This window comes from Colobus angolensis, unplaced genomic scaffold (assembly GCF_000951035.1).
Source record: "Colobus angolensis palliatus isolate OR3802 unplaced genomic scaffold, Cang.pa_1.0 Scaffold309, whole genome shotgun sequence".
NCBI classification, from domain to species: domain Eukaryota; kingdom Metazoa; phylum Chordata; class Mammalia; order Primates; family Cercopithecidae; genus Colobus; species Colobus angolensis.
The window spans coordinates 3,058,105-3,078,759 of NW_012116366.1; the positions used below are offsets into that span (position 1 = coordinate 3,058,105).

General features: G+C 38.4%; 1 protein-coding gene across 2 annotated transcripts in view; it reads right to left on the minus strand.

The window, feature by feature from the left end:
• Nucleotides 1-2,593: 2,593 nt before the first annotated feature.
• The window catches only part of CLHC1 (clathrin heavy chain linker domain containing 1), a 72,587-nt gene continuing 54,525 nt past the window's right edge, over nt 2,594-20,655 (minus strand). The window contains exons 8-11 of one of the 2 annotated variants that reach the window (XM_011950595.1): nt 17,242-17,416; nt 10,835-11,037; nt 7,625-7,804; nt 2,594-6,020 (exon numbers count right to left, since the gene is read on the minus strand). In XM_011950595.1, the coding sequence (XP_011805985.1) occupies nt 5,824-6,020; nt 7,625-7,804; nt 10,835-11,037; nt 17,242-17,416 (755 nt within the window). In that variant the 3' untranslated portion in view covers nt 2,594-5,823. The remainder of the gene's footprint in view (nt 6,021-7,624; nt 7,805-10,834; nt 11,038-17,241; nt 17,417-20,655) is intronic. The other variant, XM_011950594.1, reaches the window with a different exon arrangement.

The following is a 20,655-nucleotide window of genomic DNA, read 5'->3' on the forward strand; positions in this document are numbered from 1 at the left end:
GCCTTGGCAATTATTCTCCCTGTCCCTGCACCCTCATGAAAACAGGGAGAGTAACATTCTCTGATGCCAAGATTGACGCTCTGATGCAAGCAGGGTCTCTGCACTGCAATCTGGAAGGCCACTGGAATCTCTCTGCCAATATTTTTCCCATCCTTATTATTGATCCTAGTAGCAGCACGAACCTGTTTCTTGATGTTGTGTTCAGAAGCTGATCAATATTAAGTACTCACCTCAGGGAGGCTGGCCAAAAACAGCATGAAGACTTTTCAAGCTGACTTTTTAAACTGACTTTTTAAACTCTTTGGATTGGTCAGGGCCTGCAATCAAAACTCATGATCGTTAATTCATAAATGCCTAACTCTGCAAGCAATTTGGCAAAAATCTTTGACAATTCAGTCCCACTGCTGGGGGCTGCTTCCAAAATGTACATTTTCAAAATGTGTGAGCAGGCCAGGCATGGTGACTCACGCCTGTAATCCCAGCACTTTGGGAGGCCGAGGCGGGCAGATCACCTGAGGTCAGGAGTTTGAGACCAGTCTGGACAACATGGTGAAACTCCATCTCTACTAAAAATACAAAAATTAGCCAGGCATGGTGGAAGGCGCCTGTAGTCTCAGCTACTCAGGAGGCTGAGGCAAGAGAATCACTTGAACCCGGAAGGCGGAGGTTGCAGTCAGCTGAGATCGTGCCACTGCCCTCCAGCCTGAGCGACAGAGGGAAACTCCGTCTCAAACAACAACAACAACAACAACATAGTCAAAATGTGTGAGCAGTATAAGGTGAAGGAAGAGTTCCAGGAGAAAATGGATGGGAATGTGTTGTTACACATTCTGATCTGTGTACAACCAAAGTGGTGGAAGGGTGACATGCCCTTCCTGTTAAGCACAAACTCACCTAAAGCTCACTCTATTTATGATAGTATCTTTATTATCTGACCTAATAAAACAAGAAAACAGAATTTAACCCACACAACTGTTCCTTGAGTGGAAAAGGTGGATCCTTCTCAGTGTGGCCCTAACACATTAATACACATGGGAGTTTAAAGGTAGAGTTTGCACCCAATGGAGAGCTAAAAATGCTTGGTGGTGATTATTGCTGCAGTTTATATACAACATGATAATATAAACCCCCCCACAGCCACAGTGGAATTTCCACTGAAGAGCTAACTGGATAGAGACAAGGATCCATGTAGGCAAATCTTCAAAATGTAATTTTGTAGCCTCTATTTTAAAACTATACTACTACTTCTTAACCAAGCTTATGGTATACAGTTGGGGAAGAATACTATAGATTAATTTTTTAGAGTGGGGTTGGGGGAAGTCAAAATTACTTAAGGACTCTGTACCTTTTTCTCTTTCTACACACAAATTGCATCTGTGTTATCTTCCACGTTCCTCTGCATTAGAAACCAAAATGGCCTCCACACTGGATTGGCTTCCACATAGTAGCTCTATCCTTTATCCTCCCTTCTGTTACACCAGTAAATTGGGTATTCTGCAGTAGGCTTTTCCAAATGAGAAAAAAAGGTACTTTTTTTTTGTTTTTGAGACGGAGCTCGCTCTGGTACCCAGGCTGGAGTGCAGTGGCACAATCTGGGCTCACAGCAAGCTCAACCTCCCGGGTTCATGCCATTCTCCTGCCTCAGCCTCCTGAGAGAATGGGAGCTGGGACTACAGGCACCCACCACGATGCCCGGCTAATTTTTTGTATTTTTAGTAGAGACAGGGTTTCACCATGTTAGCCAGGATAGTCTCGATCTCCTGACCTCATGATCCACCTGCTTCGGCCTCCCAAAGTGCTGGGATTACAGGCATGAGCCACCGTGCCCGGCACCAAATGAGAAAATACGGTAATTCTTTACTATCTTTATCCACTCAAAAAGCTTCATTTAAAGTTGATGGAGGCCAGGCATGGCGGCTCACGCCTGTAATCCCAGCACTTTGGGAGGCCGAAGCACATGGATCACTTGAGGTCAGGAGCTTGAGACCAGCCTGGCCAACATGGTGAAACCCCATTTCTACTAAAAATACAAAAATTATCTGGGTGTGGTGGTGGGCACCTGTAATCTCAGCTACTCAGGAGGCTGAGGGAGGAGAATCGCTTGAACTCAGGAGATGGAGGTATGAGCTCAGATTGCGTCACTGTACTCCAGCCTGGGTGACAGAGCAAGACTGTCTCAATAAATAAATAAATAAAAATAAAGTTGATGGAAACAAGAAATCAAATCTAGCCTCAGTTTAGGACAGAGGTTTCAAATGAGTGAACTGCAGGTCAAGTTTGGTCTGCTGATGTGTTTTCTTTGGCCCACACAGTATTCTGAAAAATCAGGACTGCTTACATCAAATCTACATTTCCAGCCTCCCAGAAGGTAACACCGACTCCACAGTCCTGCATAATAAAAGTTGCCTGGAATTTATCACAATTGTCCCTTTCAAAAAGTCCTCAGAGCCTCCTTTCCCTGACTGTGATACATTTCACTCATTTTCAGTAGTGCCAGACCTCTATAGGTAGACACAGATCCTCTAAGTAGGGAGGGTACCTGTAGATAATTATCAATTTAAAACAATGAAAAAATTATATAAATAACAGTGTCTTTTTTATGTATCCAATATATTTTTATTCAAGAACACAACAAATTATAACTACTAGGAAATTGATAGTTTTAGATTTTCAGTAGTGCTACACTGAACATTTGTTAAATGCTGTTTTTTTCTGAGAAAGAATGGAAGAAACGTACGAGCTTTCTATGAAATGTACAAAGTTAAAAGAAAAAATAAGGCCTCTGCTATGATTTTTGACTTAAAATATGCTTTAGCAATCCAACAGAATTCCAGGCACCTAAAAAGTATCAGTTTTTCATCTTGTAAAGTTAAAACAGTGATTAATTTAATGGTGATTTCTTAGTTAATTCAGGATTTAGGAAAAGTTCTAAATATTAAGAAATTTTTTTTCACTAGATTAGATTTCTGTTTCAGAACGTCTCTAAACCTTTCCAAATGAATGAATTTAATAGAAATTCATTCTGATACATGCACGACCACAATAAACAAAAATGTAACTAGTTACAATTAAATCTTGGAAGAAATATCTTCCTTTCCTCAATGGTATGGTAGAAAGAAAACCTAATGTGAAATCAGAGAAACTTACTTCATCATGGCCCTTGCTATGCAACTGCTATGTAAAGCAATCAATGGCAAGAGGAAAAAAAGAGAGAAGACATACTCAAGACAGCAAGACCTAATGGAACACATGAACATTGGTTAAATCTTCATTGGAACATTTCAAATATTAAAAGGCATTTTTAAGCAACTGTTGAAATTTGAATGGACTATTAGATAATGCTAAGGAATTATTAGTAGTAACTTTTAAAATATGCTGTGTGTTTCCATTGAAGTTGTAATCTTGCTAGCAGAAATTGTGTGCAAAATAGGTATTCAGTAGATGTTGTTGATGCTGATGTCGAATTGTAGTATTTCAAATTTAGGCTGAAGGTCAAGAAGCATTGGGAAATAATTTGTACCTTTTCAGAATTACTGAATTTTAGAGTTGGAAATGACAAGAGGAGTTATCTAGTCAAAATAAATTTATCTTAAGCATGAGGAAAAGGACACGTAGCTAGACAGTGGTGGGGCTGGTCTAGAATGCAGGTTTCTGTGCTGAGGCCCAGATTATACCTCCTTCAGTGTAGCTTACACGGAGGCTCTGACAGCTTCAAAGCCCTCCATAGCTCACAACTCAATTCTTTCTCCTTTCTCATTTAACTTTATAATCTTGCTCTTCCTCCCAACTCCATTTTCCATCACCAGGCATTTTAATTTATATTCACTTAACAACTTTCACTTTCCTTGGGAAAGCTGCCAAAGGCAATGCTAGCTGAGAAGGAGTAATAATGAGCAAAGGAAAAACAAGGCAAAATTAGAAGAACAACAACAACGGCTGTTTAAGCTTTCTCTAGATTCATATACCTACTTTATCCTCCCGGCTTTCATGGAGACATGTTTTTTCTAAGCTCTGTCAACGGACACATAATAGCTTTCTATCAATAATATAGGTCTCAAAAGAAAAAAAAAAAAGGTTTTAAGCCATTGGTACACAAAGAACCAGTGCTGCTGAAATACCTCTCCCTTTCCATTCCTTTTTTCCATCCTTTATCTGCTCTTTTCAACAGCTAGCATGAAGGCCAAAAATCAAAATATTATTTTGATAAGCCTTTTAGTAATAAATTGCTTTTTAAACTATGCACATGTATTACTTTAAAAATGCTGTGTTTTAGAAAGCTGAATTATAATTATCCAGTACTCTGTTTAGCACCAAATGGAAAAATTAAAAACTCAGCTTGAATGCTTCTGAATTTATAAAATAAGCCAGGCAACCCTAATACGAGTGTGGACAGATAATATCAGCAGTAAGTTGTACCAATATATCAAATACTTTAAAGAAGGATAAACATATAAATACAAATGAATAGACATGTGGGATTTAGTAAGTACAAACTAAGCAGAGAAATGTGTGTTTCTGGGGCCTATTACAAAGGAATTATAGCTATCTTTTACGAAGTTCCTCTATCATGTTATACACTTACACTACACATACATTATCACTAATCCTCACAACAAGCCTAAGAGAGGACTGCCCATATTTTATAAATGAGTAAGAGGTAGGACCAGAATTTTAATATGAAGCTGTCTGACTCCCTGTTCATCTTCTTTCCACTATAACATAAAAATACATCTGCAATTTAAGTTTAGGAGGGGAAAAGTTATGCTCTTTGCTCTTATTCTAATAGCAGCTCATTTTCATTTTTTACTTGAAAATTTTTTTTCTTTTTTTAATAACAGAGACAGGATCTCACTGTGTTGCCTAGCTGGTCTCAAACTCCTGGGCTCAAGTGATCCTCCTGCCTCGACCTCCCCAAAGTGCTGGCATTACAGACATGAGCTACCTCGCCCAGCCAGCAGCTCATTTTAACCATGTTCCATGGTCCAGGCTGACATTTAGCTAGCATGCTCTGGAGTGGCATAAGGCCTAAAGGCTGTTCTGATTAATTGGGTATCTGTTCTGCTCGATTTGTGCCCATGCCATACTAATCATTAAATATTTTAAATATTACACCTGTCCATGGCACAGAGCTTTCAGAGTTTTCAATCAGATACTTATTCAGATACTTGAAATCATCCAAAACCACTTCTTATGACATATTTTCCATACATATAGGTATCACAGGTCTACTTCTGTGCAAAATTCGACTGGTCCTCTCTCTAAGTAATAATATGCCAAGATTCCCAGCTTTTATACTAGAAGCCTAAGCTTTGCCATATTTATATATATCAAAGCATGGGGCACATCTTTAAATCAGCAGTACAAAATTACTGTACTCTAGGTTTTTGTCAGCAAGTCCAACCTTGAAATGATATCCTGCTTTTCTTATCAAGTAGGCTTGAGCATTTCACGTTTGGGAAGACAGTCTAACACACAGGCTACTATCTGCACCTTCTTCAGTTCTTGCTATCATATTACATCACCAGAAAGTAATATATCTGGACATTAGCTTATGTCCTTAGATAAAAATGCCTACACTGTTTCGCACAAAGTTATAATCTTGGATTTTATCAAGATTCAATATAAGAAATGACCATATGGGAAAAAGGAAGCAATGGTATAAATATTTCAAAGACAAATCGAAATGTCATCATAACAAAAGTGTGATTTATTTCTGAGAGCTTACTCTAAATTTATTTATAAGTTAGTTATGTTAAAATCAGTTTGCCCAACCAGCATATGTAAAGTGTTGTACAAGCTCCCTCAGCTGGTTAAGATATAGAACTACCAAAACACATGTTCCATTAGGTTGACTGCGTCATCCTCTTCAGAAATTTCTGTAACTGCAGCCTGAGATCGAAGAATAGACATGATGTCATTAGATAATTTGTCAAAGCCATTCTGTGAACATATATTTGCCACTTCTTGCCATCTTTCTGTGGAGCAAAATGAATCATTTATCATAAGACTTTCTACTGCATCTGTGAGGAAAAAAATACAATATTATAGTATGGCACTTATTTGATAATCCAGACTTTAGTGATTCTTCAAAAATAGAAAAGGACATAATTTCAACTCAGTTACTGTTAAACTCTACCTGATTCCCCTAAGACTAATGATATAACATGCAGTGCTCAGTCTAGCTCATGGTAAGTATTCGTGTTAGTTCCTTCTTCTCCTCCCTTATCATTAACCTCTTCATGTCTCAATTCAACCCTCTACCACTTCTCACATTCCACGTCTCCACTCATTGCCTTCTTGTTATGGTAGCAGATGTTGAAGGCTATAAGGCAGGAGCTCAGAAAGTGACGAATGTGGGCTCATTCTTATTCAAAGAGTCTATAAGGCACCACTAGAAACTATCAAATAACTGTGGACCTATAGGTGATGTTTTCATGATTTCAAACACTTATATAAATGCCTTAGTGGTGCTAACCCAAGGACTTAAGAAACTCTTTGACAAACTCTTCATCCTGTCTCTAGATGGAGACCTCTTAATGATGGGGCTTCTATGACAAATATTTTTCTTAAGGAAATAAAATCATTTTGTTAAAGAAATTTAATATTATTTACTTTTAAAAATATCTTAGTGATCTATCAATTTATGGAACTCATTTCTTATCTATTACCTGCATTACTTATGGTACTTCATAAAAGAGAACCACTGTTTAGAACACCGTCATCACTATAATTTTATTTCTACCACAATTATCATTTTTCTACAAAAATATTTTAGTTGATATTTGTAATGATAATTTCAAAATATAGTCATCTTCCAAAATATGTTTTCAAGTAATTTAAAATCAAGTTGTCTGCTCAACTTCCTATATTAAATTAATGAAAAGAAAATAAAAGTGAGTTTTAATTATTCCCTCTCTCTCTTTTTTTTTTTTTTTGAGGCAGGGGGTACAGTGGCACAATCACGGCTCACTGTAGCCTTGAGCTCCCTGGGCTCAGGCGATCCTTCTCTGCCTCTCAACTAGCTGGGACTACAGGTGCATGCCACCACGCCTGGCTAATTTTTGTATTTTTTTCATAGAGACAGGGTTTTGCCATGTCACCCAGGCTGGTCTTGAAGCCCTGAGCTCAAGCGATCCACCCACCTCAGCCTCCCAAAGTGCTGGGATTACAGGGGTGAGCCACCGCACCCAGCCTAATTAGTTATTCTCTAATCCACAGCAGAGTTAGGTTCAGAGTGAATATCATATGTAAACACACAGACATTTGGTTCAGGAATTAAAACATATAGTTTATATCTACATAACATTTAAAATACATATAAAAGATAGCTAAATATACACATGTCAATATATATAAAGTTTTTAGTGTTAGTGATTACAATTATTGTAACATTTCCCTCAGGCTTCATAAAGATTCTTTCTTCATTTTAATTCTCTCAAGAAACATATCCTATTGCCAACGGATTATTATTTACATGGTAATATTTATATTTATAAACTCCTAAAGTTAACTCTTGCTAAGAAGGAACTCTTAGGGAAATTTGAGTTAACTCATGCATAATCATCTTGAACCTCTCCCTAAATAACCCACTACTATTTCTTTCACAACATTTTACTCTACTTACCTATCCCACCTTTATTTATTTCTTGAAGTAGCTTAATGCCAACTTTTTTCTTATCTACAGAGAACAGATGAAGTATGGCAAGACCAAAAGATAAAGATGTTTGTTTCTCATTCAACTCTTTAGTGAGACACTGAATTAATTCAACTTGGGGACATGAAATTAATAGCTGCAACAGGTCATCTGAAGGCAAAAATGAAAGAACTTTATCTCAACATCCTAACATGATAAATCAACTAGAAACTAGGACTAGCTAATGTCTATACCTGCCAATCAACAGTTTTTCTAATCCTTTCAAAGCCCTCAATGACCCACTCCAACCTAAACTCAACAGTACTATCCCCTAGCCCCTCTAAAAAAAATCATGCTCAGCATAGCAAAAAACAAAGGAAAACTACCCATAAGAGTATCCAAAATACAATCCAATAATTATAATGAAAAGAAATGTGGTATAATAAAAATGTAGATTGGCTATCAGGAAACCTGAATTCTAATCATAGCTCCATCAGTCACTTACTCTTTTGGAAGTCAGTTTTCACATCTGAAAAGCGCTAGAATTGGATATGGTTTCTTTTTCTTTCTTTCTTTTTTTTTTTTTGAGACAGTCTCACTCTGTTGCCCAGGCTGGAGTGCAGTGGCGTGATCTTGGTTCACTGCGAACTCTGCCTCCCGGGTTCACGCCATTCTCCTGCCTCAGTCTCCCAAGTAGCTGGGACTACAGGTGCCTGCCACCATGCCTGGCTAATTTTTTGTATTTTTAGTAGAGACGGGGTTTCACCATGTTAGCCAGGATGGTCTCGATCTCCTGACCTTGTGATCCGCCCGCCTTGGCCTCCTGAAGTGCTGGGATTACAGACGTGAGCCACCGAAGTGGAGATAATTTCAAAGGTTCCATCTAATACTACAGTTTGTTTGTCTATATCTTGTTGCTCATATTTGGACCAAATTCTGGTGAGTATAATGTCTTTCTGTGCCTTGCACAGAAAATGCAATTCAGTAATTTTTTTTCCCTAAAACTATCAAGTATTTAGAAATTCAAAAATGAAAACTTTAAGAAGCCATTAGCTATTTCAAGTAGCTAGAGGTGGAGCCACATGAAGTTGCCTGTATTTGACCACAAAAAAAAAAACAATTCCATATGGGTTAATCTACTAGTTAACCACTGAGGTAATCTAAAGCTACAGTTATGATTTGTATTCTTAAATTTTTTCAAAACAAAGTCTCACTGTGCTGCCCAGGCTGGAGTGCATCGCTCATCATAGGCATAATGATTGTGTACTATATCCTCAAGCTCCTGGGCTCAAGCAGTCTCCCGCCTCAGCCTTCCCAATAGCTGAGACTACAGGCATGCACCACTGTGCCCCACTCTATAGTCTCAATTTTGTAAACTTTGTATTAACTGCCTAAATTTGTTTAAGTAAAAATATTATTTTGGGGCCGCAATAGAGGTAATTTTCAGAATAACTTTGAGAGCCTTTCAAGAACTACCATAAACATAATTTAACTCTGAAAGCCTCGGGTTTTTTAAATGTATTTAATATATAGAGACAGGGTCCCACTATGTTGCCCCAGGCTGGTCTTGAACTCCTTGTATCCCTTTTGCTTACTATATTTCAAAATCCATTTTCTTTTTAAAAATATTATTATTATTATTATGGGATAAGGTCTCACTCTTATGCCTAGGCAGGAATGCAGTGCCACAATCACAGCTCACTGTAGCCTAGAATGTCTGGGTTCAAGTGATCTTCCCATCTCAGCCTCCTGAGTGGCTGGGACTACAGACCCTATCCCTAAAATTTTTAAATCCTAAAAGTAATTAAAATCTATATCCCATGTCTAAACATTAACTAATACAATTCTTATCTATGGAAAAATAATAGTTAACAACACAGAAACTGAAACTGTACACTTAGGTAATGGAATATTAACAATATTAACTAATACCTACTATGCCAGATTCTGTCCTGTCACTACATAACCAAATCACTTACCTCTAGCTGTGCCTTAGCCTCTGTATGGAAACATACTATTTTTTTCATTTATAAAATGGGACAATAACAAAATCTACCTCATAGAGTCAACATAAGGATTAAATGAGATAATCCATGGAAAAACGCCTAGCTATTATTACAATAATAGTATCGGGTATGTGTTATTAACGAAGAAATTTGTAACTTAAAAAAAACATAGATTCTAAGAAAAAGTCAATTAATTGCTTGAAAATGACCAGATTCAACAACCACTAAAACTCCTTTTTCCTGGAAGAATGTGACCTAAAATGGCTATGTTTGGTTCCATTTTGCATCTTCTTAGAACTGGGATACATAGCCTGCAAATCAGGACGGGCACTGGCCTGGGAGATGGGGAGATGTCAGCAATGCCTGTACTCAGAGTTATTGCCAATTAGATCCAGAGTAAGAGATCTGCTCATCCAACTAGGGTCACCCTAAGGTCCACAGTTCTCTCAGATGACTGCTCAATTGTAATCTCAGATTACTGTTCAATTGTGTTTTAAAATTTTGAAATAAATTAGAAATTCTTCATTGCTAATGCTTATATTACACTTCAAATATATCACAGGCTGGGCGCGGTGACTCATGCCTGTAATCCCAGCACTTTGGGAGGCCAAGGTGGGCAGATCACGAGGTCAGGAGATAGAGACCATCCTGGCTAACATGATGAAACTCCATCTCTACTAAAAATACAACATATTAGCCAGGCGTGGTGGCGGGTGCCTGTAGTCCCAGCTATTTGGGAGGCTGAGGCAGGAGAATGGTGTGAACCCAGTAGGTGGAGCTTGCAGTGAGCCAAGATTACACCACTGCACTCCAGCCTGGCAACAGAGTGAGACTCTGTCTCAAAAAATAAATAAAAAATAAAATAAAATATTACGAATAAGTTATTTTTAAAAATCACATATGTAGTATGTTATTCTGTATAAATTTATCTTTAAAACTGTATATTTCCAGGACTATCTGGTTTATTAAATGTTTTTATTTTGAGGAAATACATATTTTTGAACGTCTAGCATGAAAGCCAATCAGCTCCAGCTTACCTATGTTCATGAAAAATTACAAAATAAATTTCCCACTTATTGGTATATATAAAATTGATTTTATAACGTAAGTTTAAAGTAGTGCCTGCTATTATGGGTAATCTTACAATTAAAGTCCAGAATTCAAATGTATACAAATGGTAGACATTTTAACTTACCGGTAGTAAAGTCCTTGAACTGCTGTATGTACTCCATGACCCTATGAGTCTGACCCTGTTTACACAAGCAAAGAATAGCTTTCTTGTGCAGGCCACATTCACTGTAGATAATTTGAGCTAAAGCCAGGCACTTGGCCTTGTTATAAGTATCCTGCTCCCCATAATCACAAATCACATCCCCAGCCTCCTCAGAAAATGTCAGTCTAGAACAAGCAGATCAATAAGACATACGTTAGAAAATTCCTGATGAGTGGCTGAGGCTGAAATATTTGAAAATTCAGCACAGTAGAACTGGATTTTCTACTGCCTGTAAGAATTCCAAGTTACAAATTTAATAGGCCATTGATTATGTAGGAGAAATTAAACATATCTGAACAACAACAACAAAAAACAATCAGTGTATATTCACTTGGAGGAAGACATTTTGGCTCCTCAAAAGCTCAAGTTTCAAAAAAAACCACAAACAAGGATTAAAACTCTCCTGAAAAGACTGATAGGTCTAAAAATTACGAGGTAAACAAAAATGCTCTCATAATTGGGGGTCTTAATATTCTCAAGCAGTTATCGAGATTCTAAACCCTATGGAATATAAAAGCTTATTAAATATTGGTTATAGATAGTGACAACAATTTCAGCTCATAGAGGTAGATATTGCAAGCATTTTTACCAAAAGTAAAACAGAAAGTGCGACAGCACTGTTATTTTTTAAATTTGTTATAGATTTTTAAGAGGCAAGAGGGGAAAATGGACATAATTGTGCCTATTAGGAAAGACTGAAGAAGCAGTTCTTTTGAGATGGGTCAACTGAATAGATTTCACTTGTCCTATTTTAGTGTACCACCTTTACACACAACTGAAGTTAATCATCTGTTGTACTATCAGAGTAACTTCACCTAGAAACTATAAGCATAGCCAAAAGACCATCTGTGCATGATTAAAGATAGCACTTCTAATTACTAGTGGTATGAAAATTATACTTTATATTTTTAAATAATAGTTACAAAATAACGGCAATCATATGATATTGGTGTCTGTATACATCTAAAAATGCTGGTAACATTAAAATGAAATCCTGAACCCCCTACAAAATGTCTCTTTACTGAAAATTCAGTAAATAAAGCCTTCTGTGTTTATTGGGGTGGGCAGCAGAGGGGTGAGTCTAAATCAAAAGGCAGCTTGAGTACAAATCAATTATTTAATTAAGCAGTTCTCTGACTTCCACACTTTAATACCAAAATATAGGTTTTAGTAGCTACAGTTGCCACAATTCCTGAGGCTGAACAAGTTAATTATTTCAGTCTATATAGTGACTGAAATACTGTAGCAAAATCATAATGCCAGTATTTTAGTATTTATTTATCTTGTTAATGCCATTTTTTTAAGGATCACCACCTCAGAGAAGGCCAGGGCTGGGAAGTGGGCCAGGGAAGTTCCCTCCCCCTTTTTCCCTCCAATCACCTCATCGTACCCTCTTTCTGTCTTCCTAAAGTCCCCTTGTTGGGTTTTCTCATCCTTACTCCTAACTCAAAGAGGACTGTTTCTGGGACTTCTGAAAGTGGATCTGAGACCAGGCTAACTCTGGAGAATATGAACAGCTAATAAATAAAATAAAATATGCTTAACCCCACAGTAATCTAGGACATATTGAATTATAAATTTGGTTTAAAAATTTTTAATGTCAAAATAAAGGTAATATACAATCTCTAAATCCATGCATAAAATTTATTTACTGTTACTTTCTAGGCTTGAGTTTGCAAAGTTAAAATTTCCGAGTATATTTATCTTCTTCTGGGAGCAATGTCTGCAATTAAGAGAAGTAATACCAGTAAAGGATGGTTCCTTAAAATTTAGACTTTGTAGACCAAGTGATCAGATTTTTCACAGATAAGAATGACTAAAAGAGCCATGATTAGCCCATTAGGCAGGCTGCTAAAGAGCTAGCTCTATGCTGAGCTTCTGGGAATGAACTGGAAGGCTTTTTAAGGTAGCTATGTGATAGAGGCCAGATAATCAGAGGCAGAAGCCAGGAAACAGAGACTAAGTATGAAGAATGTGAACTGCCTTTAATATTCCCTGTTATATTATCTCAGGATCCTTAAAACTAGTGGCATTTCCTCAATGCATGTAGACACAGAACTGCATAGTTATTAAAGAATTTAAATTCTTACAACTAACAGGTAGAATGTGTCAAGAATCATCACTATGTGTAAGAAACTTAATCTTGTCTGAAGTGTCTTTGCACTAGAACTTTTTAAAACAGGTTTTGGTAAAGAACATACACTTTCTGATGATGTCATCAAGTCCAAACCATTTCCAGTGCTCCCTGATAAGTACTTTTTGTGGAGGGTGTAGAAACATGATCAGGCAGAGAAAGAGAGAAGGGGGCAAAGAGAGAAAAGAAGGGTATACATATGAAGAAGATATTTCCTAAAACAAAATTAACAGGCCAGGCACGGTGGGTCACACCTGTAATCCTCAGCACTTTGGGAGGCCGAGGCAGGTGGATCACCTGAGGTCGGGAGTTTGAGACCAGCCTGACCAACATGGAGAAACCCCGTTGCTACTAAAAATACAAAAAGTTAGCCAGGCATGGTGGTGCATGCCTATAATCCCAGCTACTCGGGAGGCTAAGACAGGAGAATCGCTTGAAGCTGAGAATCGGAGGTTGCAGTGAGCCGAGATTGCACCACTGTGCTCCAGCCTGGACAACAAAAGTGAAACTCTGTCTCAAAAAAAAAAATTAACTATTATGTGGACAGTAAATGAAGGTCATAAGAATGGATGGGAGAAACACTTTGCACTGGTAAATAGTGCCATCAAGATAGCTTTATCAAGTTGTATAGGGGAAACAGTGAATTTGAAATGAGTGGTGGTAGGCAGTCGTATGCAAACCTACTATTTTTATGTTTGGGACATTTCTAAGTCATGAATTTATTTAGGAAGTGCTTGCTTACTAACGTCCATCTATCTCTTTATGATACCCTTCTTAAAGATGAGAGCTCTTCATTATTCCCTAATATGTGTTCTACATCCCTATGCATTCAGAGCCAAGTAAGCACAGCCCTTATGCTGCCAGCAGCAGGCTATAACTACTGGACAGATGACAGGGAGGCCTTTCCCTACTCTGCCTTCCAATATGCACAGCCCAGCCCATCTTCACAAAGACACAGTATAAGCAGCTGCTATCTATTCTCTGACTGATCTTCATAAGTTGTTCTGTTGTTATGGTAGACACTGTTCTGGTGCCTCATCCAGGTCCCATTTACTGAACTGGTGCCTCTTCTCCAGCTGACTACTAACAGCTCACAGTTGCCCCCTTCTCTGAAGAATTGTCCTCAGGTGTCTGTAGCCTCCTTACCTAGAGAATTATGCCTATCCACAACCCCCAGTAGTCTACACTCAACCCCCAGGGACTGACTGACATGGGTTACAAAAGGCCAGCCCCTTAATAAAAGGAAAGAACTCTGTGCAATGTCTATGCTCTATAACCCTCTCCCTGTGATAATGGCTAATACCAGACTAGAACTGAGTTCACATCCTTGTTTGGCTCTTTTCTAAGTCCTATCCTATTTCATTCTCCTTAAAAAATTTCCTGAGGTGTAGTTTATTAGTAAATGATCTGCACCTTAATCCAAGTGTCAAGTTCTCTTCAAGGAAATAGGGAACCTGAGTGCCAAAAATATTCCTTTCTGCTCCATTATATAGCAACAGTCCTACCTGTTCATGATAATCAAGTCAGTCAAAACTTCCTGACTCACAAACACTAAAGTTGCAGACATGGGAAGCACACATTTCCTGGGATGGTTAATTTTATGTGTCAACTTGACTGGGCCAGAAGGTGCCCAAATATTTGGTTGAACATTACTCTGGGTGTGTCTGTGGGGTATTTTGGGATGAGATTAACTTTTTCTTTTTAGTTTGGAAGTATTTATTTTCAAATTGTAATGTCAATTTTACCAGTACTAAAAAAGAGATTACACTTATTATAACGAGTTACATAGTTGGTCAATTTTTTTGTTGAGATGACAATGTTAATATACATACTTTTATTCATCTGATAAAGATGTCATTCACACATTCTATAAAGTTTCATTTTAATTAATGGTTTCCTTCTCTGACATTAGTCCTATTATCAGAACAGGAAATTACAAAGTATGTCAAAAGCAACGCAAGCTTTTACTCTGTGGCAACTGGCTCTGTTGTGTAGGTAATACTTAACATTCCACACTTATTTTATTCTTACGTTGGGAAAAATATTCCAATGTTTTTTGTGAGAAATCAATGAGGGAGGGGCTCAAGACTATATAAAAATCTGATTTATTATAACAGCAATTTTAAATGACCACTCTAACAGAGTACATGACCTATAAGTGGTACTAAAAAATAGACTTTCAAAATAAATTTAACATAATTCGTTTAATAATTTTCTCATTTTCCCCAGTGTATACTTTTGTTGTTGTTGTTTGTTTTTTGAGACAACATCTAATTATGTTGCCCAGGCTGGAGTGCGGTGGCATGCTCAAGCTCACTGAAGCCTTGATCTCCCAGGTTCAAGTGATTTTCCCACCTCAGCCTCCTCAGTAGCTGAGACTACAGGCATGTGCCACTATGTCTGGGTTATTTTGTTTTATTTTATTTTTTTCATAGAGATGAGGTCTCCTATGTTGCCCAGGTTAGTCTTGAACCCCTAAGCTCAAGCAATCCTCCTGCCCTGGCCTCCCAAAGTGTTGGGATTACAGGCATGAGCCACCATGACCAGCCTTCAAATTTTCTTTATAAGCTAACAAAACTGATTTTCTTGTTTTGTTCAAGGCTTAACAAAATTCAAAACATTTCTAAATAAAGTCAATGCCTGAATAAACTGTATAATTTTGCCAAACACGATAATTTTAGGTACATGGGAATAGGCTCTCAGGCCCTAAGATAGGTTCTTCTTCTTCTTTTCTTTTTTTTTTTTTTTTTTTTTGAGATGGAGTTTTGCTCTTGCTGCCCAGTCTGAAGTGCAATGGCAGAATCTCGGCTCACTGCAACCTCTGAGTTCAAATGATTCTCCTGCCTCAGCCTCCCAAGTAGCTGGGATTACGGGCAGGTGTCACCACATCCAGTTAACTTTGTATTTTTAGTAGAGACAAGGTTTCTCCATGTTGGTCAGGCTGGTCTCCACCTCCCAACCTCAGGTGATCCGTCTGCTTTGGCTTCCCAAAGTGCTGGGATTACAGGCGTGGGCTCCTGCAACCAGCCAAGATGTGGTTCTTCTTTGTGTGAAAATTGAATACTGACTCTGCCCTACCCCAAGGTATTCACACAGGAATGTTCTATGAAAGCTTTACTTGCTCCCAAGCTTATAATTGTGATAGATATGTATATGAATATGTATATCCCCAGTGTGAGTGTGTACTTACAATCATTCCTACAATTGCTTTATGGTTTGCCCATAATTATGAAAAGCCAGCAGGCATAGTGATTGTTCTACTTATAGCCAGAAGTATCCACGAGGAGAAAAAAAACTTACAGGAAAACCTAAGATTCGTTTCTTAGATGACCTGATAGGATTTTCACCCTTTGCAGCTGTGTAACTAGTGAGGAAAGTTCATAGACCAGAAAAGTCAAACATTTGGTTGAAATGATGCTGTTGTGTTCTCTGCTCTAGATGGGAGCCATCTTCTCGCAGATGTTACTTTAAAGGATCTCCTCTCCTTTGCCTATGTCTATTGATAACTCTTGTCAATTTCTATCACCCCGATAATAGTCCATATGAAAATAAAGTTATTTGGAATGTAGTTGTGTATTTGCTAAGAAAATTAGATTTCTACAGGAAACTAAATCCATATATATATATATATATATTTTAGACTGAGTCTCGCTTTGTCACCCAGGCTGGAGTGCAGTGGCGCGATCTCGTCTCACTGAAACCTCTGCCTCCCTGATTCACACAATTCTCCTGCCTCAGCTTCCCGAGTAGCTAGGACTACAGCCGTGTGCCACCATACCTGGCTAATTTTTGTAGTTTTAGTAGAGATGGGGTTTCACCATGTTGGCCAGGCTGGTCTTGAACTCCTGACCTCAAGTCATCTGCCCACCTTGGACTCCCAAAATGCTGGGGTTGCAGGCATGAGCTGCTGCACCGGGCCACCATGCCTGGCTAATTTTTGTATTTTCAGTAGAGACAGGGTTTCACCATGTTGGCCAAGCTGGTCTTGAACTCCTGACCTCAAGCGATCCTCCCAAAGTGTTGGGATTAGCGGCATAGGCCACCATGCCCGACCACTAAACACTTTCTGATTAATTGCAATAGGGACCTGAAGTAAATGTTCAAGTAACATATTGATAAAACTATTAATATTTTTAGAACAAACAACTTTATTAACCAAATGTCAAAATTAAGTTAAAAGCTTAATTTTGCTTACCGTTCCTGTGTAACCCAATTGATAACTAAATCTAACCGTTTTTCCGATAATCCACATTTGATTCCTTCCAGGGTTAGAGCTGCATCAACAGGACATCGAAAAGCATGACTTGTGATAAAGAGGGCCTCAAAAAATAAGAGTAATGGAAGAGGCTTTCCTCTAATTTTTCCAACAGCTACAGAAAGGAGAAAATTTTCTGAGTCAAATACTTTAAGAAATAGTTTGCTTTTTCTTATTTCATATTACTATTTTCGTGCCTTTGCTTTTCTAAAACTTTAACAATCTAAAATTACACATTTATAATTTTTAACTCATGCTTATAAACTTTATATTCTGGATAATGACTAAATATCACATGCCATGTGAAGATGGAGGCAGAGATTGGAATGATCTGCTACAAGCCAAGGGAGGCTAAAAATCGCTGACAACCACCAGAAGCTAGGAGAGAGGCATGGAATGGAATCTCCCTTAGAGCCTCCAGAAAGAATGAACCCTTGACACTATGATTTCAGACTTCTCGCCTCCAGAACTGTGAAAGAATATATTTTTCTTTTAAGTCATAAGGTTCTCCTGTTCATCAGGCCAATTTGCCTCATTCTTTGGTCATAACCAAAGAAAACAAAAGGTGCAGCTGCAGATACACTGAGGATAAAATTCCTAATGCAAACTAACCTGCTCTAATGACCAATCACATGAGGCAAATATAAAACTGGACATTTAAAGGTATATACTTAGACTAACATAACCTAACTTTGAAAATAATTCAATGAGAATGACAAATTAGGATCCTGAAATTTACACGTAGATTCAGTCAGTGACCAAATAAAGTATGCCAATCCCAAATCAGCATGACTACAATTCATTTTTTATTAAGCTGTATGTACACTCAATGCTTGAACTTGCAGGGAAGGAAGACCGTCAATTTGAATTCTTAATTAATCCATCAGATTATTTTCCTTTTCGTGAGCATAAAATAAATTTACCACCATATCTTATTTCCTCCTCAAAGTCAAGTGAGACAGTTTAGAGAGAACAACTGGATATGGATGTCTTGGAATTTAGAGAACAAAAAGACCACAGCCTGATATTTGCCTGGAAAGTGTACAGGTGAAAGGCTAGAGTGAGTAAAGAGAATTAAAGTACAAGCAAATTCTACTTCCACAAGATTGCATGTTCCTCCAGGGTGAACGAGATTCCATGAAAGCCAGGTAGGCTGGTTGTCTTGAAAAGGCTCTCTCAGAGAGGTCTGCATGTGGGACCAGATAACCCCACCTGAGAGAGTCTTTGGGGGTACACACCACCAGAAGTAGCTAAAGGGGAGTCATAAGCAGCCAGCTAAAGTAATACCTCCTGAATCAATAAAAGGCACAACAGAAAGTCCCCAGTGAGGGAAGGCCCTAAAAAGCAAAGACTAAAGCAGTCAACTAGGAGCCATCATTGGGCATCTACCACACCCGAGAAACATCAAAGCCAAATGACCACCGCACCAGTTGAGTAAGACCTTTTCTGTCCCTTATATAACCCCACGGTAAAGCTGCCTAGTGATTAGAAGAGGAAGGAGCAGAAGAGTAAAGAAGAAGCAAACATGTCTCCTGAGCCTCAATAGGTTCTAAAGCCAAACCAGAGCTAAACCAGGGTAAGGGGAAATTTTTTAGATTAAACAAGAGATTGCAGTTTCTATTTAGTTTAGACTAGACTTTTCGGTACCTAAACATAAAACTATTAATATCTGAAAGTGAGTGAAAAAAAGCTATGTGACATGACCAAGATATTATCCAATAAAATAAATAGGAACGTCAACACAGTCCTTTCAAAGGGCAATGGTGAGGAAGAAAAAAATTGTTTCTTGCTTTGTACTCTATCAAGTCTAGCTTGAACTTTAGACTCTATCACGTCTAACTGATCTATGATCCAGTTTTATAGGTATCAAAGCTGGTAAAACCAGAATAAAAATGGATTCTGCATCTGATTGAGGGTCTACTAATGAAATGTATGGATTTTCACAAGATAATACATAATACCTATTTTTTAATTGTTCACAGACTTTTTAAACTTATTTCTCAACTCTCAGATATACTATATTGTAAATAAAATTAATTCTGAATAAGTGGTGTGGTGCTAACCCCTAAAGTTTGTATAGTGCTTTGAAATTATCAACTGGTCTTAACCAATAACTCTAATAAGGTAGGTATCATTAAAATTCCTAGTTTTCTTTTCTTTTTCTCTTTCTTTCTCTCTCTCTCTCTCTCTCTCTTTCTTTCTTTCTCTCTTTCTTTCTTTTTGAGATGGAGTCTCACTCTGTTGCCAGGCGGGAATGCAATGGTGCGCTCTCAGCTCACTGCAACCTCTGCCTCCCGGGTTCAAGCAGTTCTCCTGCCTCAGCCTCCCATTTAGCTGGGACTACAGGTGCATGCTACCACACCTGGCTAATTTTTATATTTTTAGTAGAGACGGAGTTTCACCATGTTGGCCAGGATGGTCTCGATCTCTTGACCTTGTGATCCGCCTTCCTCGGCCTCCCATAGTGCTGGGATTACAGCCATGAGCTACCACGGTTGGCCTGTTTTGTTTCTTTTCTTTTCTTCTTTTTGTTTTCTCAGACAGGGTTTCACTGTGTCGCCCAGGCTGGAGTGCAGTGGTACGATCATGGCTCACTTTAGTCTTAACTTCTCAGTCTCAGGTGATCCTCCCACTTCAGCCTCCTGGGTAGCTGGGACTATAGTCATGTGCCACCATGGCTGGCTAATTTTTTTGTATTTTTTGCAGTGACAGAGTTTCGCCATGTTGCCCAGGCTGGTCTTGAACTTCTGGGCCAAGCAATCTGCCTACCCCAGCCTCCCAAAGTGTTGCTATTACAGGCACGAGCCACCACACCTGGCCAACATTCCTGTTTTTCAAGCAATAAAACTGAGTTTCAAGTAGATAAAGGAGCTTGCTCAAAGAACACAATGCAAGTGTATACTAAAGATAAAATTGAAACAAAGGTATTGTGCCTCCTACCTAACATTTTATAACGTTTTATCTTCTTCATGTTTTGTGATAAGTTAAATATATATACATTTACACACACATATGATGTCAGAAGATTTCTTAGGCCAGGCATGGTGGCTCAAACCTGTAATCCCAGCACTCTGGTAGGCCGAGGCAGGCGGATCACGAGGTCAGGAGTTCGAGACCGGTCTGACCAATATGGTGAAACCCCATCTCTACTAAAAATACAAAAACTAGCTGGGCGTGGTGTCACGTGCCTTTAATCTCACCTACTCAGGAGGCTGAGGCAGGAGAATCGCTTGAACCCAGGAGGTGGAGGTTGCAGTGAGCTGAGATCCTGCCACTGCACTCCAGTCTGGTGACAGAGCGAGACCCCGTAAAAAAAAAAAAAAAAAAAAATTAACTATTATGTGGACAGTAAAT